Raw genomic sequence first — 20,715 nt, forward strand, 5'->3', positions numbered from 1 at the left:
CTTCCTGATAAGCAAATCTGGGCTTTCTCAAAAAATGGTATATACAATGTTAAAAGTGCTTACCATGTAGAAGTAAATAGAAAAAGAAGAGAGGAATGGGAGGTTTCAGAAAGTGCAGAAGAAATATGGAGGAAGTTATGGATGTTGAATATACCAGGGGTTACAAAGATTTTTGTTTGGAAGGCTATTACAAATTGTCTTCCAATAAAGAAAAATCTGTTTAAAAGAAAGGTTGTAAAAGAAGCTTTATGTCTAGTATGCAGAAAAGAGGATGAATCAATTTGTCATGCTTTGTGGCGCTGCAGTGGAGCAGGAGATGTGTGGGCGTGTGAGTGGAGTCCTGTGTAGAAATGGTCAGCCAATGAAAGAGACTTTTTAGAACTTTGGTCTGAATGGTCTTTGAGGTTGACTTAGGATCAAATGGAACTAATGGCTGTGGTGTTGAGAAGGATATGGTTTAGAACGAATGGTTGGGTATTTGAAAACAGATTTGAGGGGCCTAATGATGTATTTAGTCGAGCTGCAAATTGTTTGAGTGAATACCAGCAGGCACAGGAGAAACAGTAGGCTCAATCAAAACAAGGAAATTCTCAATGCAGTAGAGCTCTTCACTGGAAACCACCTGAAGGGGATACGGTGAAAGTAAACTGTGATGCATCTCTAAGAAGTAATGACAGTAAATGTGGAATGGGGGTGGTGATTAGAGACAGATGTGGTGATGTTTTAGTCTCTTTATGCTATTGCAAATTGAATGTCTCAAAACCTGTAGTAGCATAAATCCATGCTCTTTGGAGGGCAATGAAGTTGTGTGAGGAATTGAAATTCAGCAAAGTTCAGTTGGAGGGAGATGCAATGTCTGTGATCAATGTAGTTAATAATGCAAAGGAATGTTGGGAATGGCATGGTCAATTGATAGAGGATGTGAAGTCTGTTTTGAAGAATAGAAAGAAGTGGTCTGTTTTACATGTTAATAGAGTTTGTAATAGTGTTGCACATGAACTTGCAAAAATTGCTTTAATCGTAGAGGAAGAGAGAGTCTGGATGGAGGATCATCCACAGGAGCTTTTGAAATCTGTGAATTTTGATAAACTTTGTAACTCAGTTAACAAGTAAATTCAATATATGAGGTATTCTTTTCAAAAAAAAAAAAAAAGTTATGACAAGTTGATAGTGTGTGAAGTAAAGAATTTTAAATAAAATTATTCATAAATATAAAAGGATCTTATAATATTTTTTTTGTAAAATTAATATTATTTGAAATATTTAGATAGATATCAATAAATATTATAGAAATTTCCAATTGAAACTTCTTAAATTTAAGCAAAATTTTTGCAGACAACTGACATCTGTAACAAAACTAAGGTTACGGACAACTGACAAAAAATAAAAAAAAGGCTTGATTGCGGGAACCGATGGTGATGAAGGTTACCCGACTGGTGACCGGGAAACGCAAGGTCCCTGGGAAACGACGTTCCCTATGAAGCATTTGTTTCTGGCTTTTTGCCAGTTGCCGCTACCCTTTAACAAAACCAGCCATATGGCGTTTACATCAACAGGATTTGATATGATATGAGTGCTCGAATTCATATATGAATGTATCCCATCTTTCAGATTTGAAGCAACGGAGAATATTGTCACTCCTAAATTTGCTAAACAGTGGAATTAGTTGTAGGCTGCTACCAAAAGAAAATAGAACATGAAGGTTATCACACACTTATCCAAGCAGGAAATGTAATCCTAAATCGCCATCCCTCTTACTCTCGATCGCGAGAGGAAAAGCAAGATGGTAGAAGTTTTGTAAAGGAAATGTAGTAAATGGAAAGACGCTGCATGCAAGTGCAGTTCAGTAGCCATTGGGAAGGAGCACATTTATGTCACATCTCGCTAAGAATATTTGACGAAGGAAAATACGAATCACATCTCGCTAGGAATATTTGACGGAGGAAAATACGAATCATACATCTCTTATTAAGTTGAAATAGCTCTCTGTTTTCTTGCAAGATTAAGCAGTTGAGAGGAAGAAATCCAGAAAGTGAAAGAAACAAAGTAAAGGAATGGAAATAAACACATACACGTGTTATTTTCTCACGTATCCTGACACCATTACCAATACACCCAAATCCTAAACATTCTTATATGATGCCCATTACATGTTAGCAGTACAATTTGCGATACTTTAGGCATCATTATCAAGGTCATTTTATAGTCGAGACCGAATAAAAACTCTTTTCTTATCCGTTTCTAAAAGATCAGACCCCTTTTTGCTGTCTTTCGGTTTCTTCTTCAGAACAGCAGAGGATCCATTGACTGATTTGGCTGATAACCTAGTTCCTTGCTTTGGTTTGTTCGTGTCTTCCTGCACTCCATCCTCCTTTGCTTGCAGCTCCTGCATCACTACTTTAAGATCCTCTGGTTTCTTCATGTCGTCTAAAGCGGGTGAAGTGGGTTGATGCCTGAATCCTTCCTGCACAATCTTGTGCATCTGCTTCCTACCTGTGCTATACATTATTGTGAGAAGAGAGAATTTAAAGATTGGGAAACAGAATTCATGGTGTATGCCAATAAACATCCTTATCAATGTTGAAACTAAGAATCTATCTACAAAAGAAAGTATTGCAAAAAGGAAGTGGTGGTGATACAACTTGGAACAAACATAGCCCCAAGGTAAAGTCAAAACTCAATCATACAACAAAAGAGGAAAACCAGAATAATTATACCCTTCAGCTTGATTTGGATCATACTAAAATGAGATGCTAAGCCATAAAGAGAATTGCAAAAATGAAACTAACAAGCGGATTTAATTTTTTTGTATTATCACAACTTCTAACATACCTCGTCAAGTTCGGTAACCTCATAATCTTTTTAATTTTCTTCATAAACATGCATCTTTCTACTAAAATGTTCTTTTAATTTTCTTCATAAACATGCATCTTTCTACTAAAATGTTCTTTTAATTTTCTTCATAAACATGCATCTTTCTACTAAAATGTTCAGGTGGCTACTGATAAAAAAAAAAAAATGTTCAGGTGGCTACCCGCTCTCTAATTTGGATCTCACAGCTAAAGGTGATCCCTTAATACCCCAAGTGAAGAATAAGAAGCCGAACTTTGATGAGCATCTAGCATAGTGTACAGGTCAAGAGTTCAAAACTCAGCTGTTACAACGATCCCCTTGGTCCACATGCTTGTCCATCGGACAGAGTTTGCGGGATTTTGTTTGCCGGGGGGAGGGGCAATCAAAAAGCTCTGGAGAGACATGTCAGGAAAATGCTCCCTAAAATGCTAAGAAGATGCATTAGAACATGAAAGTATAACATCTATCTACCTCAATAAAAGCACATGCCCGCTGATTATCCATTGAAAGAATCAAATCCATGAAGGGAAGAGAGAGATAGAGAGAATATGGTTTTTCACCACATCAACCATCCCTCTCTGTGAAAAAACCTTAAAATTTCTGGAAACAGGTATCCTATTTTCCTCCCGGCCTCATCCCACAGGACTAATACAGAGAATTCACAGAACTATCATCGAGTATATTGTAAATTGGATACATTTGAAGGCATTAAAATCAAGAAGATTTATTGCAACAAAATTAAAATTCATATCACCACTTGACTATATCAAATCGAACGAAAATCAGTAACAACGTCCAACAAACCATTCTTTGTTAACAAAATCGAGGGGACCAAACACATCGAAAGTCACAAAACTCGCACATATTCATCATGAGAAAGATAGAAGGGGTGTGGCGGGGCTAACCGGTGACGGCTTTAAGAGAGTCATTGATCGCCGAATCAACGGCGAACTTTCCGATGCTGGTTAGGATCCGGCTGATCTGGTCACGGCGGTCAGGGATGGTCACGTGTTCCTTCAGCTTACGATTTCCGTCGTTGGCCATTTCGTTAGCTGCAATAAAATGGGGATCGTACGGATTCCCCTCGCGCTATAAAGCTATATAGAGCTCTTCGTTTATTTGCGTGCGTCTTTGAAAGATTCGCTCTTTAGATTCAGTAAAGTTAACGTAAAATATAATAAATATTTTTATTTTAAATAATAAAAATATTTTATTTAATTTTTTATTTTAACTCCTTTTATCTCATTATTTAAACCTAACCTCAACTTTTCTTTTATTATAAGATTTTCATTAAAATTACATGACAAAATAAATATTTTAATTACAAACTGTTGCATGACTAGAAACGTTATAATCTGGAGGCATTGGATATTTTTAAGTCTAAAATAAATAATTCAGCTAAAAAATAAATATATTTAATAAATTGATAAAAAAAATTGAATAAAAATTCGGAAAGAAAAATAAATAAATTTTAAACCTGCATTCTGTCATGATTACGGGTAATTTTACATTTAAACTTTTTGTTACAATTATGAGAATCTTGGAAATATATGTAAATAGATAATCATGCAAACTATAAATTAAGTTTTACATTTTGATGAATAATGTATAGCAATAACATCATATATTTAAAAACTTTTAAGTAGAATAATTGCATATTATATAGTCAGCTATATAAGTGAACGTGAGGTTTTTTGTTAAATATATTTCATCCAAATAATTATAAATTTTAAAAGAGAAATAATCTAATGTGAATATTATATAATAATTTAGTTTATTGAAATAAAATCAGGAAAAAAATGCAATTATAGATCGAAGAGACCAAATTGTATTTTGATGATATTTATATATATATAAAAGTCTATCAAAAAATTGTTGACAATTTGCAAACTACTCCTTAAGATGCGGTACTAAGAATACTTCAGATATTCTCATAATACGCAATCACTATTCATTAGTTTATTATTAATTTTTATTTAATTTTTACTATTATTAATTATTTTTTACTATTATTTATTCTATTATTACTTTTTCATTACTATTCACAACTCTTCTCAACACTTTTCACTACCCAAACATTAATGCTATTGCCAATTATGAATTACGAACAATAACAAGAACAAAAATATAATTAGATACAAGAAATTTGGCCTTTTGCAGTGTTTAAAATCGTTGCAAATACTATGAATAAATGCTACAATCGATCAAAAATAGCATTTTTTAGTTCTTTGCATGTTCGACGCTATAAACCTTTCATTTTTGATCAATTGCAGCGATATTGAAAAAACGTTGCAAATAGAGTCATTTGCAACGATATATTTTCATTACAAATTATAAAATAACATGCTGGGAATGGGTTATAAAATTCTCATTAGGATCACTGCTTATGAGTAATTGCAGTAATTTTAATCCTTGCAAAAGCTCTCAATAGCACTACAAATACCCCATATCAGAAGCAGCATTTGCTTCCTCCGTTGCATTAAACATTTTTTCCAAGAAATCGTTGTAAAAAATAAAAAAGCACTGCAAATACCTCATATCAAAAGCAGCGCTTGCTTCTTTCGTTACATTTAATATTTTTTTAAGGACTAAAATCGCTGCAAAAAGTTTAAAAGCGCTGCAAATACCCCATATTAGAAACAACGTTTGCTTCCTTTGTTGCATTTAACATTTTTTGCAAGGACTAAAATCGCTAAAATAGATGAATTGTAACGAGTTTGGACCTATTTGCAGCGATTTTTAGTCACTGTAAATACTCAATTACAAAATTTAAAAAAAAAATACCACTAAAACATACAGTTTCAGTAGTAATTTTTGTACAAAAATATTTTTGTACTCTATATATATAACTGGCACCTATATATGGAATTCAAATTTCAGTACTTCTACTAATATAATTAACAGTATAGATATAACAATATGTCAACTGCCTCTATCGTTATATATTATATCTGGCCAGATATAACAAGATGCACCAGGGCATGAGGGATGGACAAAACAGCTCCTCACAAGACTGCATCAACCCTTGTTGGATATTTGATATTTCCATTTGGACACACCAATCTAGCAATTATACATAAAATGTATCAGTACACATCATAAGATGCTTTTAATTTGGCTCTTCAGTTCTTACACTTACTACTGTACGTTGAGAGAGATGGCGAAGACAAGGGCATGGGTGGCTTTGTTGTTGTGCGTGGCGGTGCTGTGGCCGGGAATGTGTTGGTGCTGGGGACAGAACGCCATGGATGATGCGAAGGAGAGGATGAAGGCGGCGGCAGAGAGTTCCAGGGTGAAAGCGGAGGAGGCCAAACAAGGTGCTGCCGAGGCCATGCACGATTCCAAAGACAAGATGGATTCCTGGGTCGATTGGGCCTATGACAAGTTCAATGAGGGATTTGGACTTGGACAGAACAATGCAAAAGAGGATGTTCAAAACACGATGGATAAAGCTGGGTATGCTGCATGGAGAGCCACGGAGACAATGAGTTCTGCTGGATCTGATGCACCAAAGCATGCTTCCAAGATGGCGGGTGATGCAAAACACTTCGTCTCTGAGAAAGCCGATCAAACTATAAGAATGGCTACAGACAAGGTTGGTGATGCGGACGAGACTATAGCAGGAGCGATGGAATATGGGAAAAACAAAGGAGCTGATGCTTACGAGGAAGCTAGCGCGACACTGAACATGTTTACAGAAACAGCTTCCAATAGGGCTGGGGATGCTCAAGAGAAGATTTCAGAGGCAATGGGGTATGCAAAAGATAAAGCAGCAGATGGCTATGATGGAGCTAAGCAGAAAATGAATGTAGCTTCAAACATGGCCTGGGATAAGGCCCAGAATGGGGGAGAGATGATGGAAGAAGCAATGGGATACGAAAAGGAGAATGCAGCCAATGCGTATGACAAAGCAAAGCATCGTGTGGAGGACTTGTACATGACAGCGAAGGAGACCATGACAGAACATGCCAAGACTAATTACGAGGCCGCAAAGGAGAAGGCTTCGCAGGCTGCAGGCGATGTTGGGGCTAAGATGAGGAACATTAAGGGAGAGCTATGAAGGGAGGGAATGATCATGATGTACCACTTTTACCAAGTTATAATCTTCTTGATCAAGCCATCTGTGAGTTTTATCATTTCTGTTTATTGGTATATTTCTGTCATTCTACATGATTGTTAATATGTTTATCTTTAATAGGGTATTAATTTAAGATAATGAAATTTGTATCCGAGGAATAACTTTTTTTCCCATTTTAAAAATATTGTGATTTAATCCCAAAAAAAACAAAAAGTATCAGTACACATCATAAGAGCAATTATAAAGGAGCATTGCATTCACTGCGTTGACAACTGATCAATCACCTCCAATATCCAACACCCAGATTTACATGGGGGCTTATAAAAAAAATGGCTAAGTACCATATACGGGGGCTTACAAATAACAAAAGAACAAAACCAATACTTACAAAAAAAATTTCCAGTCATGAGTATCTTCAATATTGTCGACCATTATTTGAGAGCTTAATATTATAAATGTATATGATGCTAATGCATGCCTAGATATGCTAATAAAACATCACAAACTTTGCTTTTCTAAGAAAAGCCTGCACTATGCTCCTATACCCTTCTAATAAAAGCATGCACTAGGCAGAAAAATACTCACAGCCCCAATTACTGCATTACACATTTTCATGTACCAAACTCGAACTGAGAATAATCCTACACTATGCAGTCCAAACTCAAACTCCAATCTGAACTTAACATCTATAAGACCAATTAATATCTTCTGATAAAAGCCTGCACTATGCAGAAAAATACTCACAACCCCAATTACTGCATTTTTCAACCAACATAGCAACCATCGGCATTCCCAAGTTAAACCAATCCAATGAATTATCAATTTTGATAAACTTTCTCATAAATATAATCCCTGAATTCTAATTTCCAGAACTTAATCAAAAAAATTATATCTTTGTTTTTTGCAACTAAATATCACCCACAGTTTGCTCAAAGTCTTATCTTCAACCAAAATATGCATTAAACTAAATAGACTCAAAAAAACCCGATTTTACTTCACTCAAAATAAACCCAACCCAGACTACATGCCAGCTTTATTTTAGCATTGCCAACCTAATAATCCTAGCAACTAGAAATAAGCCATCCAAATTCAATTAGGAAGCAAACTTCAAAATTTACAAATGCAGAAAAGACCACCGATAGAATCCATATATCAAATACTACTTGCCAACCTTCAAAAGCATCACTGATTAAATGAGTTAAAAAAAAAAAAATCAGACAATACAAATACAAATCTAATCCATAAGCCAAAGTAGGAATTTTACCCTTTCCACACAATAGAAATCGAAATAGACCAACTCAGAGAGGCAGTCTAGGGCAGAAAGCACAAGTCTGAACACAAAGATGCAAGGAGTGAAAATTTGATGTTGAGATTCTGTCTTCCACCGATATGAAACTGCCAACTGCCAATTGCTCCTAACCTAAGCCAAGAGAGAAGAAATCGACAACCTTCGGAGGAGGAAAGTAGTAACGTAATTGGGAAAAGAAAATGAAAAATGGAGAGAGGGGGAGAGAGGGAGGGTCGGGCCAATCTAAAGGGAGAAAGAGAGAAAGGGAAAGAGAAAATGGAAAGAAAAAAATGGAAGGGGTGTTCGGAGTAGAGGGAGGGGAGAAAATGAGAGGTCACTGGGAAGGGTGGATGTTGAAGATTTGAAGATGGGGTCTGATGGGTTGTTGGGTTAATGGGTAGCCGTGTGCAAACTATGGGGAGGAATCAAATATTACGAGAAGTAGCTTCTGCAGGAGGAAAATGGGGCGGAGGAACTAAGGGTGGTGATCGAAGGAAATTATAGAGAGAGGAAAAGAACTAGGTATAGACACTCGGGCGATTTTGGAGAAGGAAAGAACAGAGAGAATTGGAGAAGAAAAGAAATCGGGGGGAAAAAATAAAACATTTCGTAAAATTTTGGCGCCCAGAAGTAATAACAACGATTATTTGGGCGTTGTAACGTGATTTTAGTAAAACCAGCGATCAAAATCTATGCAAATGTCATATTTTTTGTTGCAAATGTAAAATTAAGGAATTCTTCCGCTTTTGATGTAAAACTCATGCGACAAAATTAAAATCGTTGCAATAGATTATCTATTGCAGCGATTTTATTTGCAACTGTTGAACTCAAGATTTCAACCTTTGTGTAATTATATATATATATATATATACATGGATTTTGATGATAACAAATGACTTCAAAGAATAAAGAAGTCTCAAACTCAAGTTGTCTATACAATGGAGTCAAGCACATCAAGGAAACAAGCATGAGCAAGAAGGGAACAAGTTCATATTAAAGTTATAGATTAATGTTGTAAATCTCTTAAAAATTTGAAATTAGGATTAAGGCTCAAAATTAATATTTTATCATAAAGCATTAAAATACATTTTCTACATATGCATAAATATTTTGAAAATTAAATTTGAAAATTTTGAAAAATGATTAATTGTCATCTTTCACATGTGCATACTTTGATTAAAGGGTTGAATTTTGAAAATATTAAAAATGATTGATTGTCATCTTTCATATGTGCATGTTTTATTTGAATATTTTTAAAAGTGATTGATACTTTTTTAGACTTATACAAAAGGTAGATGATTTTGTTTAAAAAATTTAAAAAGTAAAGTGTGCTCCTTTTGTCATATATAAAAAGTAAAAGATTAGGTTTTAATTTTTTTGAAAAGGAAAGTGTGCTCCTTTTGTCATATGCCAAAAGTAAAAAATTAGGTTTGATTTTTTTGAAAAAGTGAATGATGTTGTCTTTAACATGTGAATCTTTTTAAATTTGAATATGAAGTCTCATATGCCTATAAATAGATCATTTGAGAGCTTCACATAAACAACATCCAGAGCATACAACATTCATTCAAAACTTTCATTCTCTCTTCTCTAAGCATTGAGCCTTAATCCTTGTTCATTTTGAGAGATATAATTTGTATTGTATTGTTCTTATTTAACTCATTGAGGAGTGTTTTCTGATAACCTACCCACTATCAGCTCTTATATCAGAAAAAAGGGTGTGTATAACCCTTGTGCGTGTAGAAAGTGTTCTACACGGGGAATAGTTGAATCATTACGTGTAAGGTGATTGTAAGTGTAGAGGGTGTTCTACACGGATCCTTTGTAGCGGTGTTGTTCAAAAGTGTAATAGGTTTCTATCTCCACCTGAAGGAGGTTGAACAGTAAATTTGAAGATCCTCAAGGGGTAGCTTGAGGAGAGGATGTAGGCAGTGGGGCCAAACCTCATTAACATACTGAGTTTGCTTTCTTTCTTACCCTTACTCTTTATATTTATTACTGTTTCGTATTTTGTTTATATTTTATATTGTATATTTGATTTATAATTGTTATTTTTTTTAAATATAACTCAATTCACTACCTCTCTTGTGTTAGTCATCTGGACAACAATTGGTATCAGAGCTAGTTGATCTGTACTGTTCATACAGGCATATCACTCATGGGAACTCTCGCTTGTGACTGTGTCACCGAAGCAAGACTCTCCGACCATGGGTGACGGTGTACTGGTAGAGACGGTGACCGGCTAGTCTGGTAGGTACAATTGTTAGGTGACATAGGTGCTGCCTATGATCAGTAACAATTGGTATCAGAACTAAGAGCTCTATTATAAGATTAACTATCTTTTGATTTAAGATCTTATGGCTAACATTGCAGCTTCATTTGGTGAATGTCAATCTAGCAGTCGGCCTTCACTCTTTTGTGGAGATAATTACTCATTCTGGAAAGTTAGAACGAGAATATTCTTTCAGGCTCAAGGTCGAGAAATCTAGAAATGTATTGTAAATGGACTTTATATTCCAACAAAAGTGGTTGATGGAGTAAAGGTCAAAAATGAAGAAGAAGAGTTTGATCGTGAAGAGATAGACTTTATACTTTAAATTTAACTGCTATGAATTTATTATTTAATGCTCTCAATGGAAATGAGTTTAATAGAATAATGACTTGTGCTACGGCAAAAGAAATTTGGGATAATTTGGAAGTTACTTATGAAGAAACTTCGCAAGTCAAGGAATCAAAAATTTATATTCTTACTCATGAATATGAAATGTTTAAGATAAATGATGATGAATCTATTTCTAGTATGCACACTCGTTTTACTAACATCATAAATAACTTGACAGCTCTTGACAAAATTTATTCCAAGGTAGAGATAGTAAGAAAATTTCTCAATTATCTACCAAAACGCTGGGAATCAAAAGTGACAGCGATTCTTGAATGCTAGAGACCTCAAGAAGCTCGAAGTGAATGAATTCATCTGGTCACTTATAACCCATGAGTACACATTGAAAAGAGGAGAAGAAGAAGGAAAGCCAAAGAAGAGCTTGGCACTTAAAGTTGTTCCTCATGAAAGTGAAAGTGATGAAAATGAAGAAAATGAAGACAAAGATGAAGAAGTTGCGATGATAATAAAAATAATTCAGAGGTTCTTAAAGAAAAATAAAACTCCTCCGAAGAAATCTTTCAAAAAGTTTTCCAAGAAAGATTCAGGTAAAAATAACACTTTAATTTGTTATAAATGCAATAAGTTTGATCATATCAAACCAGATTGTCCTTTGCTAAAGAAAGATCGAAACAAGGGTAAGAAAGTAATGAAAGTTACATGGGATGATGATTCAAGTAGCTCAGATAGTGAAGCAAGCAATGAAGAATCAGCAAATCTTTGTCTTATGGTTAAAGATGACATTGAGGTAACAAATCTTGATAATATTGAAGATTCTTCATATGAAGAATTGTAAAATGTTTTAGAAGAGGTATATAAGAAATTTGAAAAATTGGGTATCAAGTATACTGCTTTGAAAAAAAAAATTCTTTAACAAACGAAATTGATATTTTAAGAAAAAAAAGTATTATTTTGAAAGATGAAAATCTTGAGTTGAATAAGAAGAAAACTGACTAGAAAATATTGTTGAAAACTTTACGAATGGAAAAAGAAATTTTGAAAAACTTCTTGGTAGTCAAAGATTTGTTTTTGACAAGGCAAGCTTGGGATATATGCTAAAACAAAAATACAAACCTTATAAAAAATTTTTTGATAATCCTTCTACATCAAAGACCAATATTCAAAATTCTTTTCATAAAAATAATTTTGTCAAAAAAAGATATTATTATACTCATTCAAGTTCTTCATATATGGCACATGCTATTTGCAATTTCGGTAATAGAAATAGTCATAATTATCATACTTGTCCTATTAGAAGAAATCATACAATGACTATTAGGGCCATATGGGTACCTAAAAATCTTAAATCTTGTTTCTTCTAATACTAATAAATAAAGGACCCAAAGAACTTGGATACCAAGAAAAATCATTTTAATTGTTTTTATAGGTATGCATAAAGTCATCCACAAGTAAAAATAAATGGTTTTTAGATAGTGGATGTTCAAGACACATTACGGGAGACAAGACTAAATTTTTTGATCTTAGATCTAAAAAGGAAGGACACATGACATTTGGAGACAACTTGAAAGGGAAGATCGTGGGAATAGGTAAAATTGGTAATGAATCTTCTCTCATAATTGAAGATGTTCTACTTATTGAAGGTCTAAAGCATAATCTTTTAAGCATAAGTCAATTATGTGATAAAGGATTTACAGTTACTTTCAAAATGGATAAATGCATTATTTTGAATGATCATGATTGTGATATTTGTTTTATTGCTTTTGGAAGTAACAATATTTATACAATCGATTTTGAAGAAATTACCTCACAAGATGCAATTTGTTTTTCAGATTAAAATGAAACTAATTGGTTATGGCATAGAAGACTAGGTCATGCCAACATGGAACTTATTTCCAAACTTTCAAAAAATGGTCTTGTGAGAGGTTTACCAAAAATATATTTTCTTAAAGACAAAATTTGTGATGCATGCCAATTTGGTAAATAAACAAAAACTTTTTTTAAAATTAAGAAACATATTTCCACTACTAGACCATTGCAACTGATACACATGGATCTTTTTGGACCAAATAGAGTTGCAAGTTTAGGAGGAAAATATTATGCATTTGTTATTGTTGATGATTTCTCTAGATATACTTGGGTCATCTTTCTTGCTCATAAAGATGAGGCACATAATGCCTTTACCAAGTTATGCAAGAGAATTCAAAATGAAAAGGGTTATACTATTTCAAGTATCTGAAGTGATAGGGGAAAAGAGTTTGTTAATAAAAATATTGAAACATTTTGTGATGAAAATGGTTTTGTACATAATTTTTCTGCTCCTCGAACTCCTCAACAAAATGGAGTAGTAGAGTGAAAAAATAGATCTCTTCAAGAGATGGCAAGAACAATGCTCAATGAGGACAACTTACCTAGTTATTTTTGGGCCGAAGCTGTAAGTACTGCATGTTATGTTATAAATAGAGTTGTGCTAAGTGCTAAATTAGATAAAACTCCTTATGAGCTTTGGAATGAGAAAAAGCCCAACATTAGTTAATTTCATGTATTTGGATGCAAATGTTTTATTTTGAATGACAGAGATAATTTAGGCAAGTTTGATGCAAAATCTGATGAAGGTATTTTTATCGGGTATTCTACTAATAGTAAAGCTTATAGAGTATTCAATAAAAAGACTTTAACTGTACAAGAATCTATGCATATAGTATTTGATGAATCTAATTCTCCACTCTCCAAGAAATCTATTGATGAAGAAACAGGAGATATAAATAACACAGAAAGTCTCAATCTCAACAAAGAGAACACAATAGAAGAAGTTCAACATGGAACCATCAGGAAAAATCATCAAAATTTAATACAAGATGCAACCAAACAGTGGAAATTTTTGAAAGATCATCCAGTGGAATAAATTTTGGGAGAACCTTCAAGAGGTGTAAGTACTCGATCATCTCTTAGAAATATTTGCAATCATACTGTTTTTCTATCTCAGATTGAACCCAAAAATATTGATGACACACTTCTCGATAAATCTTGGGTTCTAACTATGCAAGAAGAGTTGAATCAATTTAAAAGAAATGATGTTTGGACACTTGTTCTTAGACCCAAAAATCATATTATTATTGGAACAAAATGGGTTTTTAGAAATAAGAAAGATGAGTCCAAAGTCATTACTAGAAATAAGGCTTGACTTGTAGCCCAAGGTTTTAATCAAGAAGAATGAATTGATTATGATGAGACATATGTACTAGTCGCAAGATTAGAAACTATTCGAATGCTACTTGCATATGTTTGTTATAAAAATTTCAAACTTTTTCAAATGGATGTTAAAAGTACTTTCTTAAATGGTTTTATAAATGAAGAGGTATATGTTGAGCAACCTCCAGGTTGTGAAAATCATATTTCCCCAAATCATGTTTTCAAACTCACAAAAGTACTATATGGACTTAAACAAGCTCCAAGAGTTTGGTACGAAAGATTCAGTGGTTCTTGATTGAAAAAATTTTTTCAAGAGTAAAAATCGACACAACTCTTTTCATTAAATATGAAAATGATGATATTTTTTTTATTCAGATTTATGTTGATGATATAATATTCGGTGCTACTAATGAAAATATGTGTCAAGTTTTTGCTAAGACTATGCAGGAAGAATTTGAAATAAGTATGATGGGAGAACTTACATTCTTGATTGGATTGCAAATTAAGCAAGCAAAAACTGAGACATTCATCAATCAATCAAAATATATTAAGGAATTACTGAAAAAGTTTGGGATAGAAAGTGCTAAGGAAATTGGAACACCAATAAGCCCATCAACTAAACTTGATAAAGATGAATCCGGTAAGCCAGTTGACTCGAAAATATATCGAGGTATAATTGGTAGCTTATTATATTTAACAGCCAGTAGACCAGATATTATGTTTAGTGTGTGCTTATGTGCACGCTTTCAATCATCTCCAAAAGAATCACATTTAATTGCAGTTAAGCACATTCTTAGATATCTTAGTGGTACAATTAACCTAGGGTTATGGTACCCTAAGTATACATCTTTCGATCTAATCAGCTGCACAGATGCAAATTATGCTGGCTGTAAAATAGATCGAAAAGGCACTAGTGGAGCATGTCATTTCTTAGGTCATGCACTAGTTTCCTGGTTTAATAAAAAACAAAATTTTGTTGCACTATCTACTGCTGAGGCAGAATATGTTGCTGCGGGTAGTTATTGTGCTCAAGTTCTCTATATGAAGCAACAACTTGAAGATTTTAAACTCATGTATAATCACATTCCAATCAAATGTGATAATACAAGTGTTATAAATCTTTCAAAGAACCCAATACAACATTCTAGAACTAAGCATACTAAAATAAGATATCATTTTCTTCGAGATCATATGCAGAAAGGCGATATAGTAGTAGAGTTCACAAACACACACGATCAGTTAGCAGATATTTTCACAAAACCTTTACCAGAAGATAGATTATGTATGATCATAAGAGAAATAGGTATGATGCATGCTATGAATATCTCTTAAAAAATAGACCAGAGTCAATAAAAATATAGATAGATTTTTTAAATACTTTTATATAAACTTGAGATTTTTAGCCTCATGTTTGAGATGCTCATTTTCTTCATACAATAGCATGTCATTCTTATCCATGAGAACTGGCAAGCGGAATGAAGAATCTAATAAAGATTTCAACTGTTTATTCTTTTGCCGAATGATTCCTTCCCTTGTGTGAAACTCTTGAACAATTCGTTGAAGTATAACAATTTATTCTTTGAGCTTTTCAACTTCATGATTTCTGACTTGTAGCTGCTAGAAGAAAGTAAGAATAGAAGAAGAGTAGCGAGTCCCAAGACTCACCAAGTCATAGATAGTATCAGAATCTGACTTATTAGTCAGGTTATTATTTTATTACTGCAACATGACACCAATGGCAACTGCAAAAAGGACAGGAGGTTGAGGTGCAGAATGCCTCATGGATGGATCTAGAGAAATGTTAGAAGAATGAGCCATTGAGAATAGAATAGAAGGCTTTAAACGAGAATGTTGAAAGAATACAGATGAGTTATAGGAATGAAAAGAAAACTTGATGCGGATTAGATGAACTTTAAGACTAATTTTATAGAGATAGCATAAAGAACCAGACAAGTTATCATCCAAGTCAAAGAGCAATGTGATTTTTTTTCCCGATCAGTGAAAATGACATTTTTTGAAATTCGAAGCCTTCAATCTCGTTTGTCAACAACATCAAGCGTTTTTTTCAAATCTCCAGCCACACTTGCCGGGTCACGGATGGATCCAATTTTATTTTTTCAACTATCTACAGTGTCTACTAATGCACCGTTTTCTTCAGTCCATTTACTTGTTGTGGATCCTTTTTAATGATGTCAAAAGGAGGAGAAGTGTTAGATTAGAACATTAACATTGTTTGAATTGCTATACTTGTTATATATGCTTGGAATTATATTTATACTTTTGATTGAAAAACTAACGCACATTCTCAGGAGGAGCTTAAGTATTAATACAGGTTTCAGGTTCTATCAAGTATTTGTCATCATCAAAAAGGGGGAGATTGTTGAACCCAATGTTTCAAGTTTTGTGTAATTATATATCTATATATGGATTTTGATGATAACAAATAAATTCAAAGAATAAAGAAGTCTCAAACTCAAGTTATCTATACAATAGAGTCAAGCACATCAAGGAAACAAGCATGAGCAAGAAGGGAACAAATTCATATTAAAGTTATAGAATAATGTTGTAAATCTCTTAAAAATTTGAAATTAGGATTAAGACTCAAAATTAATATTTTATCATAAAGCATTAAAATACATTTTCTACATGTGCATAAATATTTTGAAAATTAAATTTAAAAATTTTGAAAGATGATTGATTGTCATCTTTCACATGTGCATACCTTGATTAAAGGGTTGAACTTTGAAAATATTAAAGATGATTGATTGTTATCTTTCACATGTACATGTTTTATTTGAATATTTTCAAAAGTGATTGATGCTTTTTTAGACTTATACAAAAGGTAGATGATTTTGTTTGAAAAATTTGAAAAGTAAAGTATACTCCTTTTGTCATTTACAAAAAATAAAAGATTAGGTTTGAATTTTTTTGAAAAAGAAAGTGTACTCCTTTTGTCATATGCCAAAAGTAAAAAATTAGGTTTGATTTTTTTGAAAAAGTGAATGATGTTGTCTTTGACATGTGAATCTTTTTAAATTTGAATATGAAATCTCATATGCCTATAAATAGATCATTTGAGAGCTTCACATAAATAACATCTAAAGCATACAACATTCATTTAAAGCTTTCATTCTCTCTTCTCTAAGCATTGAGTCTTAATCCTTATTCATTTTGAGAGATATAGTTTGCGCTGTATTGTTCTTATTTCACTCATTGAGGAGTGTTTGCTGATAATCTACCCACTATCAGCTCTTATATCAGAAAAATGGTGTGTATAACCCTTGTGCGTATAGAAAATGTTCTACATGGAGAATAGTTGAATCACCACGTGTAAGGTGATTGCAAGTATAGAGGGTGTTCTACACGGATCTTTTGTAGCGGTGTTGTTCAAAGGTGTAATAGGTTTCTATCTCCACCTGAAAGAGGTTGAATAGTGAATCTGGGGATCCTCAAGGGGTAGCTTGAGACGAGGACGTAGGCAGTGGGGCCAACCCTCGTTAACATACTGAGTTTGTTTCTCTCTTACCCTTACTCTTTATATTTATTATTGTTTCATATTTTGTTTATATTTTATATTGCATATTTGATTTATAATTGTTATTTTTTTTAAATATAACTCAATTCACCCCCCTTCTTGTGTTAGTCATCTGGGCAACAACAACAATATACAAATCGCTGCAATAGACAATTTTTCTTGTAGTGTAAAAAAGAGATATACAAATTAGATACAAGATTATTTGAAGAACAAATTCAAATTTAGATATATTGAAAATCTATCTAAGTTTGAATTTTAAAAAACACAAGATTTTAAAATAAAAAACAAGAGACACTACAAAGAAAAGGCCCTATTCCAGTTCTTGAATTCTTCGGAATTCACCCCATAAAACGCAGCATCTGGCCTATACCAAGAATTCTGGGTTCTTCGCACAATGGACGCCTTAGTTTTGTTGCAACTGCTAGAATTCAGCAGATGTCGTGAATCGTTGGGAAAACAGATATAAAACCATCGTTTTATACTGATGGAAAAAACAGAGGAAGCCGCTGCAACTGCCGTAGAGGAGTACCATTTGTAATCGCTGCAGCAAATTTCTTGGGTTGATTAGTAACGTCGCAATACTGAAAGGAAGCCGCTGCAATATATCAGGTTTCTCAACGACTGACAAATTTATTTCGCTGTAAGTTCTATTGCACATCGGCAGCCCATCAACCACAAGTTATATTTCGTTCGCCAAACTCTGTCCTTTCTCAACGACTAAGAATAAATGGGTTTCTGGGTTTGTGGGCGGCATTGAAGGGGAGGCGGTGGAGCTGCGCCGTGAAGGAAGGCAGCTGCGTGGCTTGTACACACGACTTGAGCGAGATCCGTGTGGGGGAGAGTAGATTGACGGGGAGAGAGACGGAGAGCTTGGATCGGGGCTCTGGACCTTTCGTAGCTGGAGGTGGAGCATGAGGGTGGCGGTGGAGCTGCGCCGTCGCTGCCATGGAGGAAGGCAGCGCAGGGCTTATACACACGGCTTGAGCGAGATCCGTCGTTGGGAGAATAGATCGACAGGGAGAGAGATGGAGAGCTTGGATCGGGGCTCTGGACCTTTCGTAGCTGGAGGTGGAGCATGGGGGTGGCGGTGGAGCTGCGCCGTGGAGGAAGGCGGCGATTTGTGGGTTTGTGGGTGAAGAGAGAGGGAGATTACCTGGGACAGAGAGAAGCCGCGTGAGAGGGGCCAGCGACTGAGGAGGTGGACGGTGATGGTGGATCGACGGCGGCGTTCAGTGGAGAGGAGATTGAGCGAGATCGAGAAGCAGAAGATGAGGGAGATCGAGAAGCCGCATGAAGAAATTTCTGCAGATCGACGAACCAGAAAGTCACGGACTCACAGGGGGGAAAGAGAAATGGGAGAGAAAAAGGTGGGAAAAAGTGAGTATAAGAAAACGTACTTTTTACTTCGAAATTTACATAGCTGCAAAAGGATTTCTTTTTATTGCAGCGATTGTTTTGTTGCAACAAGTAAAAAATGAGCCGGAAAAAATATTTTGAATATTGCAGCAAACTGTAGCTGTCGTAAAAAGTGAAAAATTGCTGCAAAAAACTAATTTCAAATTTTGATGTAAAAAACTTTGCATCAACATATAAATTGCTGCAAATAAAGGTTTTTTGCAGTAATTTTATTTCCATCAAACTTTAAATGGCTAGAAAAAGGCTTTATTCTTGTAGTGAGATAAGCCACACGTACATGTCGGGCTTGGATATTAATCTAAACCACATTAACAGTCCAATTTTGAGTGAAGGTAGTTACCAGTTCTTCGCAACCAAAACTCTAAGCATACAACAGAACCGTAAAAACTGTTAGAATATATAGTTTAAATTATTTAAATTTATATAACAAAATAATTTTATTTAAAGGATTTTACGTCACACACCTTCCGAATAGCACTATTCTTTATTAATTTTATCATAAATTTTTTGGTTAAAAACTATTTTCAATGGACCATATAGAAAGATTATGTAGAGTAGTGCAATTTGAATTTTGAAGAAACTTTACAATGGACAGTTCTCTACGTACGTGACTGAGGATTGTGATCATTGAGAATAGTTTTCAACCAAAACTTTACGATACAGTTAATAAAAGAAGCAAAATATGTATAGCTGAGTTCAAATGAAATTCTTAACAGACTATGCGTTTGGGCCGCATTGGCCGTTGGTTTCTTTACCAGGCGGGAAAAAATAGTTTTTTCTTCAGCCTGGGGAAAAAATAGATTTGCAACCAAAAGAAGAGTACAACCTTCGTAAGTCGGACAAATACAGAAAACCAGAAACAAAGAAAATATTTTTCTACATTGACTTACAACCATCATCGATACTAAAAATTTTCAGTGAACTGACCTCTAGTTTTCATCCCTACCAAACACAAGACAATTAAGAAACAGCTTGCTCAAAATGTTTTCCTCTGTCAAAAAAAGCAAATCTAAAACCCAAAAAAAAAAAAAAAAAAGAACAAAAGAACAAAAAGAAGATCAAGATCAGGAGAAAATATTTGAGACACATCAGGAGCCAAAGGCCCAAGCACTCTCCTTTCTGACTTCTTCCTCTTCTTCGGGGGTGAAATCATTCTTGATGTTGAAGGTTGCACGTATCTCATCCGGACTTTTTCCTTTAATCATATCGACAACCCTCTTGCATGCCAGTGTCAACAACTCCTCGATATTAAGGTAGTTTGCTGCCAAGAGAAGGTCATAGAGAACAGCCTGATCAACGTCGATAAAACCAGCGTCGTACTTGTTGAGTTCATCCTCGGTGACGGTAGGATCGGCATGCTTCTCGCACCACTGAAGCACACTGGCCAGGGTCTTGCCGTCGACGTTTGGCAACGGGATCGTCCCATTAGAAACGCCGTCCTCGACCATGTACTTAATGATTTGGGACTTCACGGCCACGGCCTCTTCCACCTCGAAAGTTTCATCGTCTTTGCTCTTCAACTTCAGCATCCGGCCAGTAGTACTCTGCATCGACGACGATGGCATGATCGCTGGATGTTCTCAAGAAATAGTAACTTGTTGGAGGTTGAAATTGAATAGGGGGGGAATGATGAACGTACAGCTTTCGTGGAGAAGTCGGGTTTATATAGACGTGCCTTTACCAATCCTTCCCGAAGAAGAATTTGAATCGCATTTGGAATAGGATAGATATGATTT

General features: G+C 34.6%; 3 protein-coding genes across 3 annotated transcripts; 1 reads left to right on the forward strand and 2 right to left on the reverse strand.

The window, feature by feature from the left end:
* Positions 1-1,933: 1,933 nt before the first annotated feature.
* On the reverse strand, positions 1,934-3,985 carry LOC122280481. The gene is made up of 2 exons (XM_043091382.1): positions 3,759-3,985; positions 1,934-2,493 (listed from the first exon to the last, which is right to left on the reverse strand). The coding sequence occupies exons 1-2, from the start codon at positions 3,895-3,897 to the stop codon at positions 2,201-2,203; spliced, it is 432 nt and encodes a 143-aa protein (XP_042947316.1). The 5' UTR covers positions 3,898-3,985; the 3' UTR covers positions 1,934-2,200.
* Positions 3,986-6,097: 2,112 nt separating this feature from the next.
* LOC122282509 lies at positions 6,098-6,913 on the forward strand. The gene has a single exon (XM_043094455.1). The coding sequence runs from the start codon at positions 6,098-6,100 to the stop codon at positions 6,911-6,913; it is 816 nt and encodes a 271-aa protein (XP_042950389.1).
* A 12,912-nt stretch (positions 6,914-19,825) lies between these two features.
* LOC122282613 (SKP1-like protein 11) lies at positions 19,826-20,588 on the reverse strand. Its single transcript, XM_043094552.1, has one exon. It carries the CDS (start codon positions 20,542-20,544, stop codon positions 20,068-20,070), a length of 477 nt encoding a protein of 158 aa, XP_042950486.1. The 5' UTR covers positions 20,545-20,588; the 3' UTR covers positions 19,826-20,067.
* Between the last annotated feature and the right edge of the window lie 127 nt (positions 20,589-20,715).

The sequence above is a fragment of the Carya illinoinensis genome, chromosome 11 (assembly GCF_018687715.1).
Source record: "Carya illinoinensis cultivar Pawnee chromosome 11, C.illinoinensisPawnee_v1, whole genome shotgun sequence".
Taxonomy (NCBI): Eukaryota; Viridiplantae; Streptophyta; class Magnoliopsida; order Fagales; family Juglandaceae; genus Carya; species Carya illinoinensis.

What these genes read in the sequence shown, in the direction of transcription:
- LOC122280481 (XM_043091382.1), bottom strand. Translation starts at nt 3,897, where the DNA reads ATGGCCAACGACGGAAATCGTAAGCTGAAGGAACACGTGACCATCCCT. An exon ending in CTCTCTTAAAGCCGTCACCG is followed by an intron (nt 2,494 to 3,758) that starts GTTAGCCCCGCC and finishes TGTATAGCACAG; the next exon opens with GTAGGAAGCAGATGCACAAG.
- LOC122282509 (XM_043094455.1), top strand. Translation starts at nt 6,098, where the DNA reads ATGGATGATGCGAAGGAGAGGATGAAGGCGGCGGCAGAGAGTTCCAGG.
- LOC122282613 (XM_043094552.1), bottom strand. Translation starts at nt 20,544, where the DNA reads ATGCCATCGTCGTCGATGCAGAGTACTACTGGCCGGATGCTGAAGTTG.